This window comes from Dromiciops gliroides, chromosome 3 (assembly GCF_019393635.1).
Source record: "Dromiciops gliroides isolate mDroGli1 chromosome 3, mDroGli1.pri, whole genome shotgun sequence".
Classification (NCBI taxonomy): domain Eukaryota; kingdom Metazoa; phylum Chordata; class Mammalia; order Microbiotheria; family Microbiotheriidae; genus Dromiciops; species Dromiciops gliroides.
The window spans coordinates 395,058,637-395,085,006 of record NC_057863.1 but is presented as its reverse complement, the minus strand read 5'-3'; the positions used below and the strand labels follow the sequence as shown (position 1 = coordinate 395,085,006).

The following is a 26,370-nucleotide window of genomic DNA, read 5'->3' as shown; positions in this document are numbered from 1 at the left end:
GGGAGAACTGAAAACTTACAAACCACCAGAATTAGCTATGAAAACAGCTGCACAAAAAACCTGAAGCTTAAGACAAGGCAACCTCTGTGCTGGAAGCAGAGCCCAACTTTAACATGATGCCCAGAGTAAAGAAATAGTCTGGAAAATGAGCAAACATCAACAAGAACAGAAACAGGAACAACAAAAAAATTTTTAAAAAGGTCCTGATGATACAAAGTTACTACAATCAAAGGAAGATCAAAATAAAACTCAGAAGACATCAAAATCAAAACTGCTAATATCTAAAAACTCAAATAAAAATGTGAATTAAAAATGTAAATTAAAGAGAATTCTTGAAAGAGCTCAAAAATGACCTTAAAAATAAACATGAGGTAGAGGGAAAAAATGGGAAAAGGAATGACAGTGATGCAAGAACATTATGAAAAAAATAGTCAGTAGCTGGTATAAAGGATACACAAAAATAATAAAGAAAATAACACATTAAAAAACAGAATAGGCCAAAGAGTTTTTTAAAAGGCCCCCAAATATAGTCAAGAGTAGTGTACATCAAATAACAGAATTGTCCAAAAAAGACATACAAAAATTCAATAAAGAGAACTCATTAAAAATTAAAAGTGAACCAATGGGAAAAGAGACACAAAGGATCACTGAAGAAAATAATCACTTAGAATTAGACAAGTAGAAGCTAATGACTCCATGAGACATGAAGTATCAGTCAAACAAAATCAAAGGAATAAAAAATACAAGAAAATGTTAAATATCTTATTGGAAAAACAACTGAACTAGAAAACAGATAAAGGCGAGATAAAAAGATAATTGAAGAATTATTGGATCATCTGAAAGCCAAGAATGACAACCAAAAAAGGAGATCCTAGACATCATCTTTTAAGAAATTATCAAGGAAAACTTTCCTGATAATCTAGAACCATAAGGTAAACTAAAAAATGAATAAATATACTGATGACCTCCTGAAAGAAATTCCAAAATGAAAACTTCCAGGAATATTATAGTGAGATTCCAGAGTTTCCAGTTCAAGAAAAAAGTATGACAAGCAGCCAGAAACAAAAAAATCAAATATTATGAAGCCACCCCAAGAAAATACAAAATTTAGCAGCTTCTACATGAAAGGATCGGAGTACTTGGAACAGGATATAACAGAGGGCAATGGAGCTATGCTTACAATCAAGAAATACCTGCACAATAAAATGGAGTATAATCCTTCAGGGGAAAGGGAACATTCAGTGAAATAGAGGTCTTTTAAGTATTCCTGATGAAAAGACCAGAATTGTATAGAAACTCTGACTTTCACATATAATTCTCAAAAGAAGAATAAAAATGTAAATAGGAATGAGAAATGATAAGGATTTCAATAAGGTTAAACTGTTTACTTTCCTACTTGGGAAGATGATACTTGTAACTCCTAAGAACTAGTTCATTATTACTGAAGATAAAAGGAGTATGCGTAGACAGAGGGCATGGGTATTAGTTGATTATGATGGGATGATCTCTAAAAACAAAACTAAGGAATGAGAAAGAGGGATGCACTAGGAGAAGGGGAAAGGGTAAGTAAAATGGGGCAAATTAACTGACATAAAAATGCAAGAAAAAGTTTTTACAGTGAAGGGGGAAATGGAGGATGTCAGTAAGAGCCCTTGAACCTAACGATCATCAAAATTACTCAAACATTGAATTACGTACGTACTCAGTTGGATATAGGAATCTATTTTACCCTACAGGAAAGTAAGAGTGTAAAAGGATAAGAAATGGGGGAGGGGGTGAGAGAAGGGAGAGAGGAGAGGATTGAGGAAGGCAGTAGTCAAAAGAGAAACACATTTGAGAATGAGCAGGATGAAAGGAGAGAGTAAGATAAACAGGGGGAAATAGAAAGAAGGGAAATACACAGTCGGTAATCATTACAGTAAAAAAATATAGCAAGTATCTCTGATAAAGGCTTCATTTCTCAAATATGTAGAGAAGCGAGTCAAATTTACAAAAAATAAAAGCCATTTTCCACATGACAAATAGTCAAAGGATATGAATGGGAAATTTTCAGAAAAAAGTGATCAAAGCTATCATATTAAAAATGCTCTAAATTATTGATTATTATTATTGATTAGATAAATGCAAATTATGACAACACTAAGTATCTGCCTTACGCCTATCAGACTGGCAGAAAATGACTAATGAGGAAATTGAGACACTAATACAGTAATGCACTAATGCATACTTGACAGAGTTGTAAATGGATTCAACCATTCTGTAGAGCAATTTGGAACTAGGCTCAATGGGATATAAAGCTGTGCAAAAGGCAAGAAAAAAAGTCTAATGATAAAAGCCATAGCTACAATTGTATATATGCAAGTCATCAAAATATGATTAAAACTAGAGGAACTAGGGGCAGCTAGGTGGCTCAGTGAATAAAGCACTGGCCCTGGATTCAGGAGGACCTGAGTTCAAATCAGGCCTCAGACACTTAACACTTACTAGCTGTGTGACCCTGGGCAAATCACTTAACCTCAATTGCCACACCAATAAAAGAAAGAAAGAAAAAACCTAGAGGAATTAGAGCCCCTAATGCCAGGAGACAATTTTATCTTCACAGATATCAAGAAAATTTGGTAAGATGATGCAAATGATGGAAATCATACACCATATTAAAAATGCTATAAGTAAAAGGATGAGAGTAGAGAGAAGAGTGGGGAAAAGGATAGACTCTTAAGATATAGTTATATGGGGGAAGCTAGGTGGCACAGTGGATAAAGCATGGGCTCTGGATTCAGGAGGAACTGAGTTCAAATCCAGCCTCAGACACTTGACACTTACTAGCTGTGTGACCCTGGGCAAGTCATGTAACCCTAATTGCTCTGCAAAAAGACAAAAAAGAAAAACAAAAAAGATATACTTCTATGAGGAAATCCTGGCAACTATAAGAAAAACATCAAAGGTACTCAATTTCAAAATATGCTTAGACTGATGAGGAAAGATAAGAAAATCAGTACAGATCTATTTGTTAAATATGTTTCATGATTTAGGGTAAATAAAAAGGATCAACCTAAAGATGAAATCATTGTTCAAGGTGGTTGATAAAGGGTAGGTAGAGTTGCTCAATTCTTCTTTTATTCTCTTTTGCTCAGGAGAAAGATGTTTTGCTTGGAAAGTACAGAAAAAAATGGTTAAAGAGAATTGATACCCAAGATTAGTAATGAGACTCAGTTGTCTTCCTGTTTCACATATCTATTAGTTATATGAACACTGGCAACTCACCATCTCAGAGTCTCAGTCTTCTCACCTGGAAATGAAGATAATAATACTTGCACGGCTGTTGCAAAAAGAAAAAAAAAAGTACGTTTCTGGAGGCAAACTTTAAATCACATCATAAATGTTATGATTAAAGGATCTGGGCAAAAGAAAAAAAAACATTGCATTAAGTTCATAGTCCCTCAAGATGACATCTTTGAATCTATCAACAATTTTGTGCCAGATATTCTGCTATAATTTTGTAATATAAAGACAGAAAAGAAATTCCTGTAGTTGAGCTTACATTCTACTGGGGAAGGGGAAAGTGGGAGGGAGAGGGGAATGGAAGGAAGGAGGTAGGGAGGGGGAAGGAGGAAAAGAGAGAAAGAGAGAGAGAGAGAGAGAGAGAATACACAGACACACATGTATATACACATTCACATACATACTCATATAATATACATACCTATTTATGTACAGAATATACACATACACACACAATATTTTATTGCAGTAGGAAAGATCTGTTTGCCTCTTCTAGGAGAACGCTCTAGAAATACGTTTTATACATTTGGAGGGAGAAGTTACTCTAAGACAAAAAAGTGAGGAGAATAAAATCTAGCCTAGGGACATCTGCAAAATGGAAAGTCATGAGTGAGAATTATCTTGCAGTATACAGTATTCATTTAGACCTGCAATTTGGGGTTAGAGATGCCAAAAACCAGTCCAGTGACTTTTATGTCAAATTTCCATTAACATTTAGCTTCATTTTTTTATATCTAAGGAAGCTTTTGATCTAGAGACCAACTGCATAATTTCAAGAGTCCATGTGGGATTTAGTAAGGCTTTTAAGTGCATCCAAGGATAGCTAACTAGTTTAGGAACTTTTTGAGGTTTTCCTATCAAGAGGGAGATTTTAAAAGCTAGAAAGCAAAAATGTGATGTGTTCCTTTTGCCAAATTTATTTTGGCCTAAAATATAACGGGAGAGTTTTCTTCCATTTTAGCCATAGACATTCCTTCTATGGCTAAACCTTTGTCCTCAGGTCTGGGACAGAGCAAAGCCTATCACTTCTTGTCAGATAAATCCCTATAGATGGTCTGGGAAAGAACAGCAGCCTCTCTTGAGAAAAGTGGTCAGATTAGCTGCTCAGCAATGAATGGAAGTTAAGTGTGTGTTTGTTGTGATAGGCAGGCAAGTCATTCCAGTCATATACTGGACACATGTAAGAAGAACAGTCATAAACAATCATTAATTGCCTACAGACCCCTAAAGAGATTTTTATTAAAGAAGAAATAAAGCAGTGGGATTAAAGAATTATATTTGAGTTGGAACAGGGTTACTCCAAAATGAAAACTGTTTATATAGCATTACTGATATTCTAGACACCCATTGCATCTATAAAATATCAGTACCAAAAGGACCATAGACTTCAAGTAATGCAAACCCTTTATTTTTCAAATTGGAAAGTCAAGGCTCCGAGTGGTGAACTAAATTATCCAAGGTCATATCATGAGTTTATTGCAGAGTTTAGACTGGACTTCAGAACTTGTTGTTCCCAGTTTAGTGATTGATTTTTCTAACATGCATTGTTGTTTCTATTGCTTGAAAATAAGTAATTTGCTTTCTATAAATAAGAACTAATCTCTACCCAATATCTCTTTTTGACTGATACTAGTAGGGATGAATTACTAAGTCATTAATACCTTAGGGAGAAGATGTTTGTCCCATCTTTTTCCCTACCTTCAAAAAACAGTGGAAATATATAGACAGGATCCATTCAGGAAAAGATTTGGATGGAACAAAAGGAGAAGAGAGACAAAACAAAGAGGGAGGGAGAGAGATATAGAGAGAATAAGAATTATCTATAATCTATCTAGTTTTATATTTATTTATAATGGGTATATGAATATGGCAGAGGGAAGGAACATGATAAGGAATGTAAAATGGTTAAACTGAAAAGAACAAAAGGAAATAAAAAAATCTGGCTTCACATAAGTCAAAGAAGAGTGATATGGGATTTAGAAGGGACTGAGGAGTCAAATATCTTTAAATAAGCAAGCCATCTAAATTACAAAATCCATGAAAATATATAAACTGGGTTCATTTTTTAATTCAATTTCCTTCTCAGTAGGCAAAAAGTAAGTTTGTTTGCAACTCAGCATTTCATTAATTTGGGTCACCAAAACTTGTCTTTCAGTTTCCCGTGGCTTTAAAATAGTTTTATATCTAAGTTTATGACCAATGTTATACTTCCTAGTTAGTATTTTCAAGACCAGATTTATGAAACTTTCATAAAATATATTTCCCTATGTCATGTATTTATAGAATGTAGGAAAATGGAAAAGGACTTTAGAGATTATTTAGTCCATTGCCCTCATTCTATAGATTAAGCAACTGAGTTCTAAGGATATAAACTGATATGTCCAAGATCAAATGAAACATTTAGGAATAAAATGAGATCTCCATGTTCCTGATCTAGTACTTTTTCTATTCATCCTGATTACTACGAAATGATCTTTTGAGCCAAGAAATATTATACCCTTTGAAGTACAATAGCACCAATACAATGAACGTTCTATTTGAATGTTGCTGTTGTCCATTAATGTTGTCATATGCCAATAAATCAGAACAAAATTATATAGAATGGATGTGTATGTATATGTGTGTGTCTATATGTATATCTCTATCTATATTAGAGTGAGCCTTACAGTACATTGAGCTCAAACAAATACCATATACTGATATTCAGAAGAATAAAACATGAGATGAATTTCATTTCTGTAAAGAATTGTTATTTGAGGTTTTTATGCCTTGGCCTGGGGCTCCGCAAACTACACAGTGCTCCACCCACTGGTTGTAGCCGTTGCCATGGCGCTGGCACCTCACGTCACCACTCGCCAATGCCTACATGGGCCTGACAAAATTATAATGATTGGAAGCCTAGTGAGGGCAGTCATGTGACTGTCAGAGCACCCATCCCATTGGCTGGGGCTATGTAGTATTTTTCTGGGATTGGGGGAGGAAAATTGGGCATTCTAGCTGGACATTGGAAGGACAAGAGGTCTGCTGCGTATTCTCAGCTGATTCCTGGGCGGTAGTATCTTTTTAGGTTGTATAATTTCCCTTTCCCCATTTTATTTCCTTTCCCTTGATCCTACGGATCCTGTTTGTTTGTTTGTTTGTTTGTTTTTTTAAGTTCGTTCTTGTTAAAATAAATGCTGTTCTGTTTTGAGGGAGGCTGCCAGTCTCCTTCCTTGCCCCAATGTTGCAGCGAGCCGCTTAGCTAACACTCCCCAATTAAAAATTGGTCCACACAGCTTCTTAAAAGTGATTAAAATCAAAGTACCTCAATCATGTCATCTATAAGAGAGTCAATGTGAATAGGAACTCATAAATATTATTCCTGATTGAGGGAAGGGGAAATTTTTTGAAAGGACAGGGTCCTTTTGAAGAATATCCTTTATGGTTTTTAAATCTTTCAGTGAAACAAAATCAGAGTCAGGAAATATATTTGGATATTTCCCTGCAGTTGGATATGTTTTTTCCAATAAAGCTAACAAACAAGGAAAACATATGGATTCCTTTGGATTGCAATATTTTTTAAGGTCTCTCTAAATGAAAAACACTAGTATTTGCCATTGCTGTTAGATAATAAAGAGACTGAAAACTAACCAGAAATCTCTAAATCTACTAATAATTCATTGAGTGAATAAACATTTCTTAAGTAATAACAATAAGCAAAGAATTGTGCTAGGTGCCAGGAAAATTAAAAAAAAAAAAAAACTTGGATAAGATGGATGTTCATCCCTCATGGAATTTGGCAGGTGAGAAGTTTGACAGGGTTAAAAGACACAAACACATATGATTATAACACAAAATAAACAGGAAGCCTTTCCCAGTACTCCTTAAAAACAGTTACTTTCCTCAGAAATTATATTCAATTTATCCTGTATAAACCTTTTTTTGCACATAGTTGTTTTTATGCTGTCTCCCTCATTAGACTGTGAGCTCCTTGAAGGGAGGGACTTTTTTTTTAACTTTTTTATGGGTATATAGAGTGATCAGCACATTGCATGACAAATAGTCAGTTCTTAATACATGCTTGTTGAGCTAACGTAATAATCTAAATTGAGGTACAATGTGGGAGGAAAGGAAAGTTATGTCAAGAGATAGTAAAAAAGATTACTCGGCCATACACATTATAGGCTTTACATAGATGAACTTAGAATCCACTGTAGTCAGTCAATGGTGTCTTGCTGGAGGAGATATGTTGAAAACAGGGTTTGAAAGAGGGAGAGGAGCTCACAAAGTGGCAAGGAAGAAAACAAAGTATACAGCGAATAAGCAGAAGTAAAATTAAGATGATGGAGGTAAGGATACTGATCAAAATGGAATGCTATATTTTTGTATAAGATTTGAGGTATAGTTATAGGCTTTCTTAGGTGTTTGGATAACCACGCATAAGGGGCAGGGATGAGATGCTCAGAGCCTTCTATCTTCTGCTATAGAACCATTAATTATCTTAAGCACCACGGTTGAGTTTAGCTTTGAATTGTAGGATATCCCCCCCCCACAACTTCTTAGCATGAATCCTCCTAAAGAAATTACCAAGGGTCCTTCCAATTCCATATGATGCACATGTATTATGTGGAATTCCCAAGAGGTCATATCAGACCCTGGAGTTGAAGGTCAATCTGTTTATACCTAAAGAGCAGTAACTTCTTACTAAGAGACTGGAATCAGATGATGTAATTTGAATCTAATTTCTTCATATTTGCATGGTGTTGTTGTTGTTGAATAATTTTCCCATTGTTTCTGACTCTTTGTGAACCATTTAGGTTTGGGGTAAAAATATTGGAGTGGTTTGCCATTTCCTTCTCTAGCTCATTTTACAGATAGGAAACTAAAGCAAACAGGGACAAGTGATTTGCCCAGTGTCACACAGAAAGTGTCTGAGGCTAGATTTGAAATCAGGTCTTCTAGACTCCAGACCCACCACTCTATGTATTGCTTTCATAGAAACTTTTAAATAAAAGGACACCAAGACTAGAGACTAGAGACAATCTGTTGCCTTCATTTAACAATTCACACACCTAAGCATTCATTAACAACTGATATACATCCTGCAATGACGATGGATTTGGAGTGATCTGTTCCATCTTGAAACTCCCAGTGTTTAAATCAATGTCACACATTTTAATATTTAATTACTGTTATTTTTTTCCCTGAAGCTTCCTTTTATCTTCTCAAATAGATTGTAGTGTGTGAGTGAGATTTTCCCAATCCCTTAGTTATAAGAGATTCACCACGGTTATAAGTGATTGGATTAAGATAATAATCAATATATTAACTAAAAATTGTGATTTATTCTATATAGATTTCATAAGGTCAAAAGGTTAAGTCTTTTCTCATATTTCCTAATTTTCCAATGTCAAGCATTAGGTAATATCACAAGATCTAGCAGTCAGCAATGCTATATTTTAATAATCATGAGTGACATACTTTCCTATAGAGAGTTCACGCTGCTGACCAGTGGCCTGACAATGACCCACCCTATTGTCATCATAATGCTGACATTTATGGTCATTTAGGTAGTTCCTCATATTTCCTAAGAATATGTTTTAATTTTAGAAGTACAACTAATGATATAATACTGTACAAGTGTAACTTTGGAAGGGTATATAAACCCATAGATTGTGTAATTCTGGGTCTTTCAGGTGCAATGTCTGGATGACTGGCTTTATTGGGAGAATAAAACTCTCTCAATAAACCTATTGGCTTTGTTGTGGGACTAACCCTCTCTCAATAAACCTATTTGCTTCAGCCTGGAAACTTTGTTCTTTTTGTTCTTCCATTGGACTTAAAAATTTTCCCGACGAGTGTCCCTTGGAAGCAAAGACTATTCCTACTTTTGTATATACTAAAGTACATATCAAACTGTTGAGCACAGAGTAGACATTCAAATATTAATTGGTGGATAAATCCATCTGAAATTTAATGATTAGAATTATGTGACAACCAGCACATATCTATTGAAGCTCTGACTAGCCAGTTGTTTTGACCTCAAGACCTCTGTGTAAATGATAGCTTGATTCTTCATGGATAGTAACAGGTATACATTAAATTAAACAAATATTGTATTAGGGAGGCTAGTTAGAGAAGTGAATAGATTGGAAGGACTGAAGTCAGAAAGACATCTTCCTGAGTTCCAATTTGGCTTCACACACTTACTAGCTGTGTGACCCTGGGCAAATCACTTAAACCCGTTTGTCTCAGTTTCCTTATGTATAAAATGAGCTGGAAAAGGAACCACAAACCACGGCAGTATCTTTTCCAACAGAACCCCAAATGGGGTCATGAAGAGTTGGACATAACTGAAAAAGAACTAAAAACTGAGAGGCAGGATTCTTTTCTAGGTGTTGAAGGAAATAGAAATTGTCTGAAGGAATTTGGATAGGTGATCTAACCTCTCTAATCCTCACGTTTCTAATCTCTAAATTATAAGATATTGTCTATGTTTCTTATCTTCTGCCTGTACCCTGGTACAATTTGATTGTGTGCCATGAATTGTGTAGAATTAGACTTTCTTTCAAATGGAAGAGATTCCCATAAATTATATGGAAATTATATTTGCAACAACACCTGTATGGATGAATCTCTTGACTGACCTCTATTGTAGTGTTCTGTGATTTGCCAGGGTAGAGAACAGTATTGTGCCACGAGGGGAAAAAATTAATAAACAGTAGTCTATATGGTCTCTATGTTCCTTATGACTTTATAATTATCTATAATAGGCCAGTCAGGCAAGCAATATATCGTTTAAAACAAAAGAACAGAGAAAGAATTTCTGGTCCATATGGATATCACACGTTTGATCTTAGACTAAGTAATACAATGTGTTTACCACCTAACTTAGACAAAGGTTAAAAAATATAGGGAAAAAATGAGTTGAAGAGAGAAACAGACACACACACAGAGACAGAGATTATTATTTTTTGAATCAAAAAGATTGGATACTGTCTATGTTTCTGACCAAAGCAGATTTATTCAAATCAATTACCTTAAGAATGGAAGCCCAAGAGCAAAACAATAACAGAGCTTTCCCTTTCCCTCAACGAAACAAAATCCACTCAAAGTCAGAAAGCAGTCACTAACAATCTAGTTTAGAATCTCATCAATCTCAGCCTGTTATTTTAAGTCTCCTCAATTCAACACATATTTATAAATGTCCATTAGGTGTAAACCACTGTATGGCGTAGGGTACATAGGGTGTCATGTACAGAACTCTTCATCTATGTAAGGAAATCAGAAATGTATCTGTAACTTATAGTCTAGTTTTAGAGAGTTGCCTGTAGAATAGAGGGGTTATGTTATTTCTCCAGTGTCCTATAAATAACATGAATCAGAGACTCAACTTGAACCTGGTTTTTCTGATTATGAGACCAGATCTCTATCAACACCCCCATCCTACCTCTTGAAAGCCAGGGATATAAAGATTTATCTTTGAAAATGATTCATTTGCTACCCTCCAGAAGCTTACACTGTACTTGAGCGATACAGCATATACAAAATAAATTCAGTAGGAATACATTTGATGAAGAATACTGAACTATATACTGGGAATTTAAGAGAATGCTTTTATGAGGAAATACATTATCTGAACCTTGAAGAAAAAAAAATTATGAAAAGCAGAGATGAAGAGGGAGAACATTTGAGACATTGATGATAGCCTGTGCAACTACATCAAGGTGGGAAGTGGAAAGGGGAGCTCAGAAAGCAACTACTATTGCAAATTGGATGATATGGAGAGCTTATAAAAGTGAGGACTAAGAAATAATGTAGGAAAGATGTGGAGAGTATTAGTTTATTCTATAAACATTGGAGAACAAATGAATATGTTTTGAAAAAGGAAATGACAGCCAGATCTATACCTTAAAAGATTCCTTTGTATCTTTATGTGTGTGTGGGCGGGAAGGGCAGTGAGAAGGCAGAGTATGAAATGAGGAAGAATGATTACAAGGCAATCCTGGTGAGCCAGTACAGAAATCATCAGATCATATGATTGTAGCACAGGAATTGGAAGGAATTTGAAAGGTCATCATCGAATCTAACTCCTTCATTTTAAGAAGGAGGAAAATAAGGCTAAGAGAAATTAAATGTCTTGTCCATAATGGTGAGTGACAGAGAAGAGAGTTGAAACTAGATTCTGTTGAAAGGGGGCTAAAAAAAGAGTGAGTGCTCTGTAGGTTTAATGAACAGGATACATTCAAAAGATATTGGTTGTAGAACCAACAACCTGGCTTGGCAAATGTCTGGATACAAGGGATAAAGGAGACTAAAGAATAAAAATGGGAAGATATTCTCAACAGAAATAGAGAAATTTAGAGAAGGGGAAGGTTTAGAGGAAATGATATAGAATTCTTGTTGAAACATGTTGATTTTGAGATTTCACCAGCTCATAAATAAGTAATTGTAAAGGGGATTCATGAAAATAGTAGGCCTGGAGTCGGGAATCCCTAAATTTAAATCTAGCCTTAGACATTTACTCTCTATATATGACTGAGCCAGTCACATAACCTTTGTTTAACTCAGCATCCTCATCCTTAAAATGGGGGTAATAATAGCACTGTTAGAAATGCAGCTAACAAATAATGGTACATCTCAAATAAGTCTTGCAGCACAAATAATCCAAGTGTACAGCTGGGTAGTTGAAGGTTTCTTTAATACATCTTCAGTAAGGTGAGTATTCTGAATTTGGCAGAGAGTGCACTGTAGTAGCAGTCTGACTCCACTATTTATACTTACTCCTAGAGCCTCATTGGTTGAGTACTCAGAGTTTACAATCTTCCTGATATGTCACTACCCAATCACATTTTAGTATCCCATCCCCTATTTACTTACATTATGAACCAATCAGATTATACCAAAATGACGAATCAGTTTGCACCAAATTTGACCAATCATATTTCAGCATTACACTACTCTGTAATTAACATAACTTTAAAGGAATGAAACTTAGGTCAGCAATTTGAAACTAAGCTTACTCTTTGTCTTTAGGACTCTGAGAAGAATCCTGATGTGGCCTTTTCTCTCAATACCTACCTCCTAGGGTTATTGTGAGGATAAAAAGAGATAACGATGGTAAAGTGTTTAGCATAGTAATTGGCATATGGTTAAGTGCTATATAAAAAATATAATGCTAATACTAATGGGGGAATTAAAGGGGATCACATAGTTTCATTAAGAGGGAATTAAAGGGAGGAAAATGCTACAGAGTGTCAAGTAGGTGGCAGCTTGGTGGCACAGTGGATAAAGCACAGGCCCTAGATTCAGGAGGAGCTGAGTTCAAATATGGCCTCAGACACTTGACACTTCCTAGCTCTGTGACCCTGGGCAAGTCACTTAATCCTCATTGTCCCACAAAAATGTGTCAAGTAGGATGAGAAAAGAGAAAAGCCCATCAAATTTGACAATTAAGACATTGTCAGTAACACTGGAGACAATGATTTTCAAAGTATTGATGGGGTTAGGTAAAAAGGGGAGATTCAGCCAAAATAATCTAGGGCATCATGAGGAAAACAAACAAGTACACTAATAATATTAAGACATTCTGGGGGGCAGCTAGGTGATGCAGTGATAAAGCACTGGCCCTGGATTCAGAAGGACCTGAGTTCAAGTTCAGCCTCAGATACTTGACATTTACTAACTGGGTGACCCTGGGCAAGTCACTTTACCCCCATTGTCCCATGGGAAAAAAATAATAATATTAAGACGTTCTGGAAATAAAAAGATATGAAAAACACAGAGTCCCCATACACCTATAATCATAAAATCATAGATTTAAAGCTAGAAGGCACATTAGAGGCCATTTATTCCAAAATCTGCATTTTATAAATGAGGAAATATAGCATGTGTTATATTGCAGAAGCAACTCTAAGATTTGGAGAACCAAAGCCAAAGCAAAAACAAAACAAAACAAAAACAAAACAAAACAAAAACAAAACAAAACAAAAACAAAACAGCCCCTGCCCTCAAAGAGGTTAGATTTAGATTGAATATTAGGTGTGAGCACCCAGCTGAACTCTCCCAACATTCCTCTCCAAACAACTTGAAAATGATTCCTCAGATCAAATTTTGGAGTTGCAGAGCCAACAAACATTCAAGGTGAGACATTTTTCTGGCCTCAGAAAACATAAAAGTCAACAAAAGAAGTCTATGACACTATAGTGGAGGTCTGTCCAAAGCCCACACATTTGGATGGCAGAACAATGGCAATGGCAGCTTCAGTAACTCGCAGTCCAGAGACTGTAAGGGGGTGAGACAACTGATCAAAAAATGATTACAGTGGACCGTTTGCTTGAACTTAGCACAGTTTTTGCTGCTTGGCAATTCTATTGCCCACACACAGTTCTGGGTCATAGTTCAAGGACAGAAAGGAGCACTGACGATCAGTCCCAAGAGAACAGGGACCTTGGTAACAGTTTCAAGGCAAAGAGGAATACCACCTCATGCAGGTCCAGGGAACCAGAAGCCCTTCAACGATAAAGAACAGAGTGTAGACTAGGAGAGCACTGCCCACACCTCTCCTAAGATCAAACCACCTCAGAAGCAGAAAAAACATGGATGATCCCCCACTCCACCCACAACTAGCTCTGGAAATAGTAGTACTAAAGAACCTGAAGCTTTGGGATGATGCCTCCCAAACCCTAGATGTGCAGAGACCAACTTTGACATAAAGTTCAACGTAAAAAAAAAATAGGCTTGGCAAATAAGCAAACATCAGATTTGAATGTAGGAAGATGAGTCTTCCTTACTGTAAGCCTGACATTCTATTCATTTCACCACCTGAATAACTCATAAGGGTCTGTTGTTGACTGTGCTTCAGCTTTCTTACAAAAGTAGACTTTAATGAGTAACAAATAATGTATAGAAACTATCAGTACCCATCATAAAAGTGATTAGTTTTACCAATGAATTTGCTTTATCAATCAGGATATAACAGAAGTTATATTGTATGAGAAAAAAACTATTGAGTTTTACAATGTGGAAAAAGAAAGTTCATTGTATTGATTAGAAACAACAACAACATACTATATAATCTAGTTGGTATTCTTTTCTGGTTAGTTCCAAAGCACCAGCTGTGAGATGTGTGTCTTTGGGAAATGGGGAATATTATTGAAGTCATCTAGTTAGAGGTATTTCAAAATCTATCATTCGTTTCATGATGATGGAGGTCAGATGTGGTTAATGAATTTGAAATAGAATGTATTACTCATACAAACAAATGATTACTAAGAGTCTTTCAGATTCAAAATGAGACAATTATATACTGGTAGTAGAAATCATTTGGGGAGGAAGAGGCCTGTGGTTTTGTGATCTTATCCATTAACATATAATATGACTCTTTTTTTAAAAAAAATATTTTTAACAAGCAGGATTGCTGTCCTCTAAAGTCGATACCTTGGGAGAGCACAAATAATTCAGACATATTCCACTGTTCAAAATCCTTTGGGAACTTTGCTTTCAGAGAGGTGTTTGGCATCACACAAGCAAATTTGTTTCCTTACTTTGAAGAGCTGGCTGGGGCATGAGGGCGTAAATTCATTTTTCTTGGCTGGAGAGGATGGCACTAAGAGCCATGAATGGAAGCTTCAGAATAGAAATTTTGGTTGGATATAAGGGGAAAACATTTTTTTTATTGCACTATCCCAAAAGTAAAATGGGCTGTCTTGGAAGGTAATAGCTCCCCCATCACAGATATATAGTTTGGGCTATGTTACAGATGGGATTCAGACATTGGGTAGACTACATGATCTCTAAAGTAAAATACAGTTCTGAGCCTTTGATTTATTCATAATTTATTTTTGTTGGGTACAATGACACATATATTTGATTATGTATGATATCATGCATTTGTAGTGTAGTATATATACCTGTATATGAGAGTCACAGAAAGGGATACAGAGCCAGAGAGAAAATCTCTCAGCTGGACCACACTTCTCATTCATCATGAATTTTGGCTGTTTGAAATAAAATAAAACTGCCTTTATAGGATGAAGATTTTTTCAGCATTGATGATATTCATATGAATGTGATATAGTCTCTGAAGACCATTATCAAAACCAAGGTCTAAGAATGTTTTCAACAGAAGTCATATCCTAAAAACTACTATTAGTCAGTAAAGTGACTGCCTTAAGGATCATAAATCCTATTTTTTTAATGCAAGCTCTAGTGTTATTTGATTTTAAGTAGTCAAATTACACCTGATCTAAGACAAGAGGAAGTTATTTTAACAGCAATTCAGTCAGCATAGTAAGCTTTACTGATGATCATGATGTTGCAAAAGACAATGAAGAATTTAAGAAAAAGAAAGAGTAAGTTGGTAGACTATAGGTACAGAATGCTGCACTCACTGAGATGGTTTGTTACGTGATTTTTTAAAAAAACATTTCTTTTATTTCTTTAATTGCTTATTTTTGTTATGGTAGAGGCATCTCTTGTGTGATTGTGGTAAAATAGTAGTAAGGAAAGAAAAAAGCACTAAGGATATTGTACAAACATTTAGAAAAGGTAAAGTATGGAATCTTTATTTTATACATGTAAGCACACTTCATTTTATTTTAAGGGCCAAACATAAATTAGACTGCATAGACATTAGATTTTGTGCAAGTCTGAGAGCCAAAACTGCCAATTACATTTGTGAATTTTCTGGCCAAGTAAATATCTGTTATTGTCTGGGCCAATAGCCAATTAAATATAAAAATCATGCTTACTACAGGTGTGATCTTAGGCTCACCAAACTGAACAATAGGAAGGGGATTAAGAAATGTTTTTAGGCAAACAAATAATATTACCAATATTGTCCTTATTCAACTGAAATTTCATTTCTCATTTAAAATCCAGCTAGCTAACAGCAATAGTTCTTTACCTCCTAATCTCAAAAGATTTTAAAATATTCAATTATCACATAAAGTGTCTGCTTTTAAAGGCTCTCCTCTATGATAGTAATATTTTTGGATACTATCCTTTGTGTCTTACTCTCACTTCCCTCCTGAGAAAATTTTCCTTGTTTAGAAACTATGACAAATTTGCTGTATTAAAAACACCCAGAGATTTTTATTTCATTATTTAATTTCTTACTCCTACTCCTTGCCGTCCCCTTCTTCACATTCCCATTACCTACATTATGTTCTTTTGCTATCCAAAGTTCCTGATATCAGGATTCTACCTGGGTACATCCCATGTTCCAAATGAATTCTCACCCTTTTCCTCTTTCAACCCTACTCTCCTCAATCAAAACTTACATTTTTTAAGTCCTGTCTTCTTAGTATCCTGATCTTTTCCAATATAATAAACTAAACTATGCAGAAATTATTAATGGCTAATAACACACTAATTCAGGGTTCCTGACAAGTAAACTAGAATTAGTCTAAACTCCTCCCTCTCTCTTCTGTTTCTGTCTCTCTCTCTCTGTGTCTCCATCTGTGTCTTTCTATCTCACTTTGTTTCTCTCTCTGTCTCTTTCTTTCTCTCTCTCCCTCTCTCTCATCTCTCTCGCTCTCTCGCTCTCTCTTGCTCTCTCTCTCGCTCTGACCTAAGTTTACAGATGAGAAAAGGGAGGCTGAGGGAGGTTAACTTTTCCAAGGTTGCTAAAGCTATGTCTGCTTTTTGGTAGTTGACTGAGATTTTCATTGTAGAAGGAATTGGTATCTCCTTATTTTGTTTTAGGGATCCCCACTGTTATTAGCTCCACTTTACATATGGTTACCTCAAGACACCAAGAGAATTAAAAGCAGAAATTCTTTCCAAAAATTCTGGAAAAGCATGACTTGATATCTAGTATAGCATCTTCAATTTTTTTTTACATAAATGGCTTAACCTAAAGGAGAGAATTGTGTGAGCATTTCAGGAGACCTAGAAGGGGCCTAATCGTGAGGAAAGGGAAGTTCCTTAGGATCTCCTTAAGTCATACCATGTAGGCAGCCACATATTCTATCTATGTGTTGAAAATGGCATTCTCTGCTTTAATAGTCTAATTTCTGTAGATAAAGTTTCAGAAATCAAACCAACTATAAAGGTAACACAAAGTCTATAGAACAAAGCTGTTTAAAATTGGACAAGCAGGGCAGTGACCTACCTGCGACCTTGCCCAATGTGAGGGACTTTACAGCCCGGAAGTCAACCTCTGAGGAGAAGTTATATCTGTATTTAGGATGTTGGTCCACCTGTAAGAGTATAGCAAGCAAAACTTAATTAGTAAAGGGACAGATAAAGGGTACAGAAGACCCCAGGGGGAAAATGTCTTAGAAAAATCAGAGAGCTCCTGGCTAACTCTGGGAGACTCTGTCTGAGGAAATTGAATAGAAAGGTCTGACTAATTTTGCCTGGGTATAGATGAAATTCCCCTTTTCTTTCCTCTTTAAGAACAAGGGTACTTTCAGGCAGGCTTTTTCCCAGGGAATTTCTGCAAAACATTTGACAGGTATTTATCCCCCATAGAGACTTTTTCACCGCATTTATTGCTATGAATGTCACAAACAAACAAATAAATGAAGTCTTCCCAGGAAGGCACTGTGCAGGATTAGCATTAAAGAGGAAACAGAACAGGATTTTCCCTTGCCTCTCATTTCTCCCTCCCTCCCTCTCTGTCTTTACAGACCTATTCTCTCTGTAATTAAGGCACAGCACAGCTGAGTTACCTCCATCTAAGGGACCACAGGAGCCTTCTTTTATGGGGTCTGTGCATTTTCACAAAGACCATGACTCACCCCAGTGGAATAAATACCCACAGTCCCTTTTTGCTAAGTGAACTTCTGCTAACACCCCCCTGTTAGAAAGTTTCAGACAATGGAAATTTATTTTTGAATTTTAGAGTACAAAAACAAATCTGTGTTGTTACTGATGTTGTTGTCATTGTTGTTGTTTGACCTGGCACAATGAGATCAGAGTATCTATGTTCAAAATCTGTTTCTGATGTTTATTACCTGAGTGATTTCGACCTTATCACTTGAACTCCCTGAGACACATTTTCATTAACAATAAAGTCATGGAAATAGGATTGGGTGATCACTAAGTTTTCCTGTAGTTCTAGATCTAGGACCCTCTGTCTTCTGATTTCATTAGTATAAGTAATTTCCAGGCTCAATCAGTAACTATTCTGAATCTTAGATTTATAGAGCTAACTGTAGTCCTGAGAGATTAAGTGACAGGTCTAGTCTTTTCTTGGCAGTGATAGAGCCAGGGATGTGTTGGCATGCTTAACAACTGACTATAACATACATACATGCATATACATATGCACAGAGGACATACGCTTTTAAGTTTAATCTGTATAGTTAAAATTCCCCATCACTTTTTTATTCTACACAATCAAAGCACAATACATCAAGCCCTGATTTGTAACTTTGCTGATTTCCAAGGTGTAAATTCTCACCTTGAAAATGTAATAAATGATTCTTGCACACTATTTTGAGCTTGCTGCAGCACATCACTAGATAAGACTCAAGGGCTGCTTATTAAAATAATAATACTTATTTCATATAGTCCTTAAAATAGTTCAAATAAATTAAGTCATGTCAGTCTCATAATAGCATTTGACGAATGTCAGTATGGGTGCTATTTTGCCCATTTTATAGATGAAAACTAAAGCATGGAAAAGTTAGGAGACTTACTCAAGGTCACACAACTAATAAAGGACAGACCTTCTGTTTTCAAGTATAATACTCTTTCTTACTAATGCTTGTGGGTACCTTAGTTATATTAAAAAGCCATGGAAATTATTTATTTTTAAACTAGACTTCTCAGAACCTTCTCTTCTACTTAGGAAAGTTTTATTTCCATTCAGAAAATCATCCCCATTTCCGCACATATATGCCTGTTACTCCTTTCTGTACCAATTTCCCTCCTTGTCTTATCTTAGTCAAATCCTCCTCATCTTTCAATGCTCAGTTCTATTAAATATTTGTTCTGAATTCTAAGTCACCAGAGATCTTTAGTTCTAATTTCTCATTATTCAAATGAAGTAGAAAAGAATCACAAACATGAAGTGACTTGCCTAGTTAAATGGCAGAGTAAAACCTACATCCCACATCTTCTGACTTTTAGAGCAGAGTTTGTCCCAACAGAACTCACTGCTTATTTCCAGGTGTTTCTCTGAGAAATTCTCACAAGTATCACTTTGATCTCACTGGTCATAGAGGTATTGTATCAAATAATTATTAACTGATTAATTATTATCCTTCACTTTAATTTTTTCCATCACTTTCTTGTTTCCCCAGCTATATCTCAACTATAATCCTTTTAAAGGCCACAACTGAATTGTGGTTGTGCTGAAAGAATAAGATTTGTGGTTAAAAGCTATTGGAAGAAATTCCATCTCTGACACTTAATAGTTGAGTGTCTAGAATAAGTCAATATAAACTCCCTGAGTCCCAATATCCTCACCTGGAAAATGGGAAGACTGATATTTATACTACTTATCTCTCAGCATTGTGATGAAATTACTTTGTAAAACATAAAGTGCTCCATAAATATGGATAGAAGAGAACTATTATTATTCACCAGATCATTAAGCATAGGTCTGGGCTTACAGCAGTATTCAATAAAGACTTGTCTGTGGATTGATTGATTAAAGATGTCACTTCGGACATGTGGATGAGTATAGATGGCTTAAAGATTTTTTCTCTGTTTTCATTTTGCCAGGACTCCATCTAAAATCCTTCCATGGCTCCATTGATTATATGATAAAATACAAACCCCTTAGCTTGGCCTGCAAAGTTCTCCATAATCAGTTTCCAAATTACTTTTCTTACCTTTACATACATCATTTCCTTATATGAATCCTCCACCTCAGCTACAATGGCATATTCATTATACCCCAAATAAAACTTGATCTTTTTTTCACCCTCAGTATCTTTGTTAATACTCTTCTCAGAATGCATACCCTCCCCCTTGCCCTAAAGCTGCTTAAATTCTATGGATCTGTCAAAACTTAATTTATCTTAGTCCCTCACCCATTAATAGTTTCCAGACCTCAGTTATCTCTCTTAAAACCATCAAGTTTTGAGTTTAAAGAAAGTCCCAGAAGACACACTACTATGTTACATGTAGTTGACAATTAAATGTTTGTTAAATAGAATTCAGGATTAGTATTATATCATGGACATACTAATGATTTCAAAGGTGAGTGAAATATACTGAACCTGTCCTGTGTTAATCCATATAAACTTAGACACAAAAATGTTAAGAAAACTGAATATAAATTCTAGCTTTGCTGTTTACAAACTATGTAGCTGCTTTAGAGATCTGGGCCTCAATTTCCTCATTTGCAAAAATAGGAGACTTGGACTGGATCCATTAGATCTCATAATTCTTTTTTTTTTTTTTGGGCAAATGGGCTTAAGTGACTTGCCTAGGGTCACACAGCTAGTAAGAGTTAAGTGTCTGAGGCATTTGAACTAAGGTCCTCCTGAATCCAGGGCCAGTTCTCTATCCACTGCACCACCTAGCTGCCCCACCAACCCTAAATTCAGTGATTAAAAAGATTATTTCATAGATTCGTAAAAGCATAGATTTAATGTTAGAAGAAATCATAAAGACCAATTTACTATAGTCTAGCCAGTTCACTGCATGGAAACTCAAGGTCACAAACCAGAGTTTTCAGATTTTAAATCCAGGATCCTCTCCATTATATGATAGTGATAACAACTTTACCCTAACTGCTTAATTTTATGGATTAAAAAAATAAGCCTTGAGAAGTTAGTTCCCTCCCCCTATCCCATCAGATCACATATAGCTAGCTATTAGCAAAGACATGATTAGGACTCCAAAGACCTTCTGATTTCAAGTCCAATAATCATTTCACTCCACCGAACTATGAACAATGACCTCATAGAGAGAGATTTTTGTTTATATCACTGATTGATACCTAATAACCCTATGGCTGTGGCAAAGTCACTTAATATCTCTGAGACTCAGTCTTTCACTGAGGTCAAACAACTAATTAGTGGCAGAGTCCAGACAAGCACTCAAATATCTGAAGTCCAAGTTCAATGATCTTTCACTTCATCAACTAAAGCATATTTTTACTTCACTTTGTGGTTACATGATCTTTTATCTGAATTAATGTATTTAATCCTCACAGTAGTTCTATGAGATAGGCAGGAGGTATATTATTCCCTTTTACATATATGGAAACTAAGACTCAGAATAGTTAGATGACTTACTCAAGTTATATTCTTCTACTCTTTGTGACCCATAATTTCTGACAATCTTCTTCCACTGAAACTTTTTTTTCTTCTCTTTCATTGCCTGCTTCCTGGTAGTTTTGAGTTTTTCTTCTCTATTTATTCCAACTTAATTTCTCTGTCCTCTTACATAACTGGCTTAATATTTACATATTCCACAACACAGATATGTGCATATACATACACATACACATACATGCACAAATATAGAGGAAGGGGCTGTGGAGACTTCTGAGTTCTTGGTGAGTAATGAGGACAATAAAAGTAAGCCTGGAGATTGAGGTGAAGTCTCCTTGCTCAGGCAGCAGCATCATTCCCTCCTCCTACCAAAAGACTGTTATCTACTAATAAAAAATACTATTAATGCCGCATTTTTATTGATTCATCAGACTATTCTATGACCATTTATACCTCTGTGACATTGGTAAAGTCCTTTAGCTTCTCTGGCCTCAGTGTTCACACCTGCAAAATGAAGAATTGCCCAGGGGTGATCACTTAGTTCCCTTTCAGCTATAGATCTATGATTCTTTGATGATTCTGTGATGTGAGAAGCCTTTGATACCCTTTCTGACTCAAACTGAGTATCCTATCCTAGGATCATTTAAGGACTCATCTCATGCTTCATTCTTGCCTCTTATACCTCATGCTGCTCTACATTTTGGCTACTTATTTGCTCCTGAGCATATTTCTCTCAGAGCTTTACTATGTAATATAGATAAGATGAATTAGAACTCATGTAAATAACATATTGTTAGGATTTTCTGTACGGTTTTGGTAGTGAAGAAAGTGGAAAAACTGACTGAGATATAAACAGGGATTGCTGTGGATTTGGCACTACCTGGAGTAGTAAAAAGCACATGAGATTAGAGGTGGAGAGACTTGAGTCCTAAACTTAGCACCTTCATTAACTTGTATATCAATGACCAAAGTCCTAGGATCTTTGGATTCAGTTTCCTATCATAAAAATGAGAGAGCTGGACTAAGTAATATCTAAGATCTCTTTAGCTCTAAAATTATTTGATTTTATTTTTTAGTGTCCCATTGTACCTTACATATAGTTAGTAGGCTTCCAATAAATATCTTGAGAATGCAGAAACTAATTCCCAAAAGAAAATTTCATGGGGATTTGACCAGTGTTTTATATATTGAAAAGAATATTAAGCTAGCTATCACAATCATTAGAGTCTAATTAAATTTCTCCATCTTAATATATGACCTTGAGCAAGTAACTTAACTCAGTGGGTCTTCATTTTTTCATGTTTAAAGTGGTATAAATATCATATTATCTTCTTTTTTATACTTGATGTAAGTATCAAGTAAGATGACTTATATGAAACTAGTTTGTGAATAGAAAGGCATTTTTTATTATTGGGGACTGAGCTGCATACAAGTAGAGAAAATAACAAAATAATTTTCTCTCATTCTAGTTCTAGTTTCTCCTTTTTCTTTATTCTTTCTGCTGACTTATGTTCATTCACTCATTCATTCATATTTTCATTTTCATTCAATGAAAGTGAGACCTATTTCCTTGCTCTTTATTAAAACAAGAATAGGGGCAGCTAGGTGGCTCAGTGGATAGAGCACCGGCCCTGGATTCAGGAGGACCTGAGTTCAAATCCGGACTCAGTCACTTTACACACTCACTAGCTGTGTGACCGTGGGCAAGTCACTTAACCCCAATTGCCTCACTAAAAAAAAAAAAAAAAAAAAAAGAATAGGCCGGGACAGCTACGTGCCACAGTGGATAGAGCACTGGCCCTGGAGTCAGGAGTACCTGAGTTCAAATCTGGCCTCAGACACTTAACACTTACTAGCTGTGTGACCCTGGGCAAGTCACTTAACTCCAATTGCCTCCCTAAACAAAAACAAAAAACAAGAATAGGGAAGATACATGGCTCAAAAATCAAGATGCATTTGCAACTTTGTGAAAGGCTGAAAGGTAGACATGATACCTGAATAGTGAGCTCTTTCCCATCTCTATTAATCTTCACATGGTGTATTTGTCTGTTGGCAAAGTTTTCCACATCAATGGTGTACACATGGACTTTCTCCTTACTCAGCTGATATCGAACCTGTAAATTTCCTGAAAATCAGAATACATTTTCATTTAGAATTGTGGCCCACAGAAAACACAACTCTATTTCACAACTTACACTGTCTTTCAAACCACAATTACTGGCCTCTGGGGGCCCATTTTCAAATCTATTTATCACCTCCCTGAAAACAAAAACAAACAAAAAACAACAACCCCCAAAACACCCACCTCTAGGAATGATTTTAGTATGGGTACAAATTAAATGTAATTTATTCACATGTCATGAAGAAACCCTGTAATATCTTTAGAAACAAAAATACTCAAGTATCCATTGAGGCATTATAGAAATTTTAACTATATTTGAGGGTCTTTCACTTCAACTCTCTGTCACTTGAATTCAGAGACATAAATATAAAGCCTACTGCTTGTCCAGAAAATTTATCCATGATATCTTAGATTTTCATCTAAATAAAATGCAGAAACATATAAACAGATACTATTTGTCTGCTTATTGTTTATCTGATTATAAGAAACCTCTCAATATCTTTCTCCATCCAAGTTGCCATCATGATAGATTGCTAATAATGAAGAGGAAAGTTAAGGATTAATGACTCAAGAGAAATATAAGAATGGCCTTGACAACTAACAGTTTATTGAAAACAACAAACTAAAAATGGCATAGCCCCTTTAAAACTCCCTGAGAATTTTAGGAAATATAGTGGTCTATTTCCCTGTGGGCATCCAAAAATGATTTGAAAGTATTTTTCCTCACATTCAATGTGACCCATATCATTTGGCATCTGATTGTGGAAGGTTAAAATTTAAGAATTTGATTGTAATTTTGTTGTTTGGAACATGGTACTATTTAGCTTTGTTATAAGTGGGAGTTAGGGTTCCAGGCTAGCATAAAAAAAGATTGATTCTAGCAAAAAAATCATGGCAACCCTAATTCCAAATCCCAGGCATAGGGGAAGAAAGAAGACAAAATCATTTTTCTCCCTTTAGTGAGTGAGTGAAGGGTCAGCCATAGAGTGTTTAATTATGAAAGGTTCATATTTTGTATATTCCTACCTTCTTTTCTTTACTCTCTTACCTCTTAAGAGTTCCTTTTCTATGATCCAATAGTGTCATGAGTCTCACTTTACTACTAATCTCAGACTTAAGTTATTCCTGCTAAAAGTATTTGATAAATCACTCTTCCAAACTATTTCCAAAATACTCCTATGCGCATTTAATTTTTAATTTTTTTTGCAGGGCAATGCAGAGACAGAGAGACAGAGGGACAGAGACAGACAGAAAGACAGAGATAGACAAACACACATAGAGAGACAGACACAGACAGGAACAGAGAGACAGACAGACAAAGATGGAGATCTATAAATCTATGAATCTATTTCTACCTTTAAATATCTGTAGCTGTGTCTAAAGATTCTCTCTGTTTCTGTCTCTCTGTCTCTCTCTCTCTCCTTTCTTATCTTTTAATCATTTTATTGCCATTTACTGCCAGTGCTAGTACACATCTATAATTCCTATTGCAGAGGAGTCTGGGGCTGCTAGATTGCTTAAACTCAGGATTTCTGAGCTGTAGTTGGGTTACAACTGATCAGCTGTGTACACTTATTCAGGTATGAAAATGGTAAAACCCTGGAAGCCACAGCCATCAGACTCCTTAACAAAGGAAAGTACCAGGTTGGAAATAGCATCAACAATTCCGTATCAATCCCAGTGGGATTGGACTGTGAATAGTGAATAGTTGCTATACCTCCAGTCTTGGTGAGATAGGGAGGCCCAGATCAAAAATCAAAATAAATGAAAACCAAAACAAAACAAATAATTATTTTAAAATTCATTAAAATTTCATTTTAAATGTTAAAAATCCTGTATGCTTTAAACATAAGCTTCTCCCTGGCAGGGGCTGCATATACTGTCTTTCTTGAATCTATTATAATGTCTAGCAAAATTTTACATATAGTTAGCTGCTCACTTGTTTAAGTCCTGTCCAACTCTTCATGACCCTATTTGTGTTTTTTTTTTCTGGCAAAGATATGGAATGGTTTGTCATTACCTTCTCCAGATCATTTTATAGATGAGAAATTGAAGCAAATAGGGTTAAGTGACTTGCCCAGGGTCACAGAGATAGCAAGTATCTAAGGTTGGATTTGAACTCATGAAGATGTGTTCCTGGCTCAGGCCTGGTGCTCTACTGTGCCAACGAGCTGCCCACATACATGGTAGGTGCTTCATTAATAGTTGGTTCATTGGTTGAAAATTAAAGAATTCTTTAAAAATACAAAGGCAAGTTGCAATAGCTGTTTTATATCTGTTGACGTTTGTCTAATATTCCAGTTCCTTCTAAAAACTTCTGCTTCTCATCATCCCTAAAAAATACTCCGAAAAGAGGCCATCCTGTACCTGACTCATCACTTATCCCAATGGTCCAGAGACCCATATGCTCCTTCTGCCCCACTGCAATACAATCAAGTTGTCCTGTGCCCTGCAGGGAGTTCATGGGAAAATTAATCTCTTTACATTTTGTCATATATTTAGGAACATCTGTGAAGAATTATTTCTTTTTTTGCGTGGGAGGGGAAAAGGGCAATGAGGGTTAAGTGACTTGCCCCAGGTCACACAGCTAGTAAGTGTAAAGTGTCTTTGGGCAGATTTGAACTCAGGTCTTCCTGAATCCAAGGCTGGTGCTTTATCCACTGCTTTATCCGCTTCTCCCTAAGGATTATTTCTGACAGTATTTTCTGGATAGTGGGGTTAAAGAAGAAGAATCTCATAAGGGTCAAGGGCTTGGGGCTCATTAACTTTTACTTTCTCCTGAATGGTCTTCAGCTGCTCAGTTGG

The 26,370-nt window shown here is 35.8% G+C and overlaps 1 protein-coding gene across 1 annotated transcript in view; it reads right to left on the bottom strand.

Annotated features, from left to right (window-relative positions):
- Window positions 1-26,370, bottom strand: part of CNTNAP5 (contactin associated protein family member 5) — a 974,910-nt gene that overhangs the window by 61,910 nt on the left and 886,630 nt on the right. Inside the window, 2 exon segments of the mRNA XM_043992699.1 lie at window positions 17,378-17,465; window positions 23,438-23,568. Of these exon segments, the coding sequence (XP_043848634.1) occupies window positions 17,378-17,465; window positions 23,438-23,568 (219 nt within the window).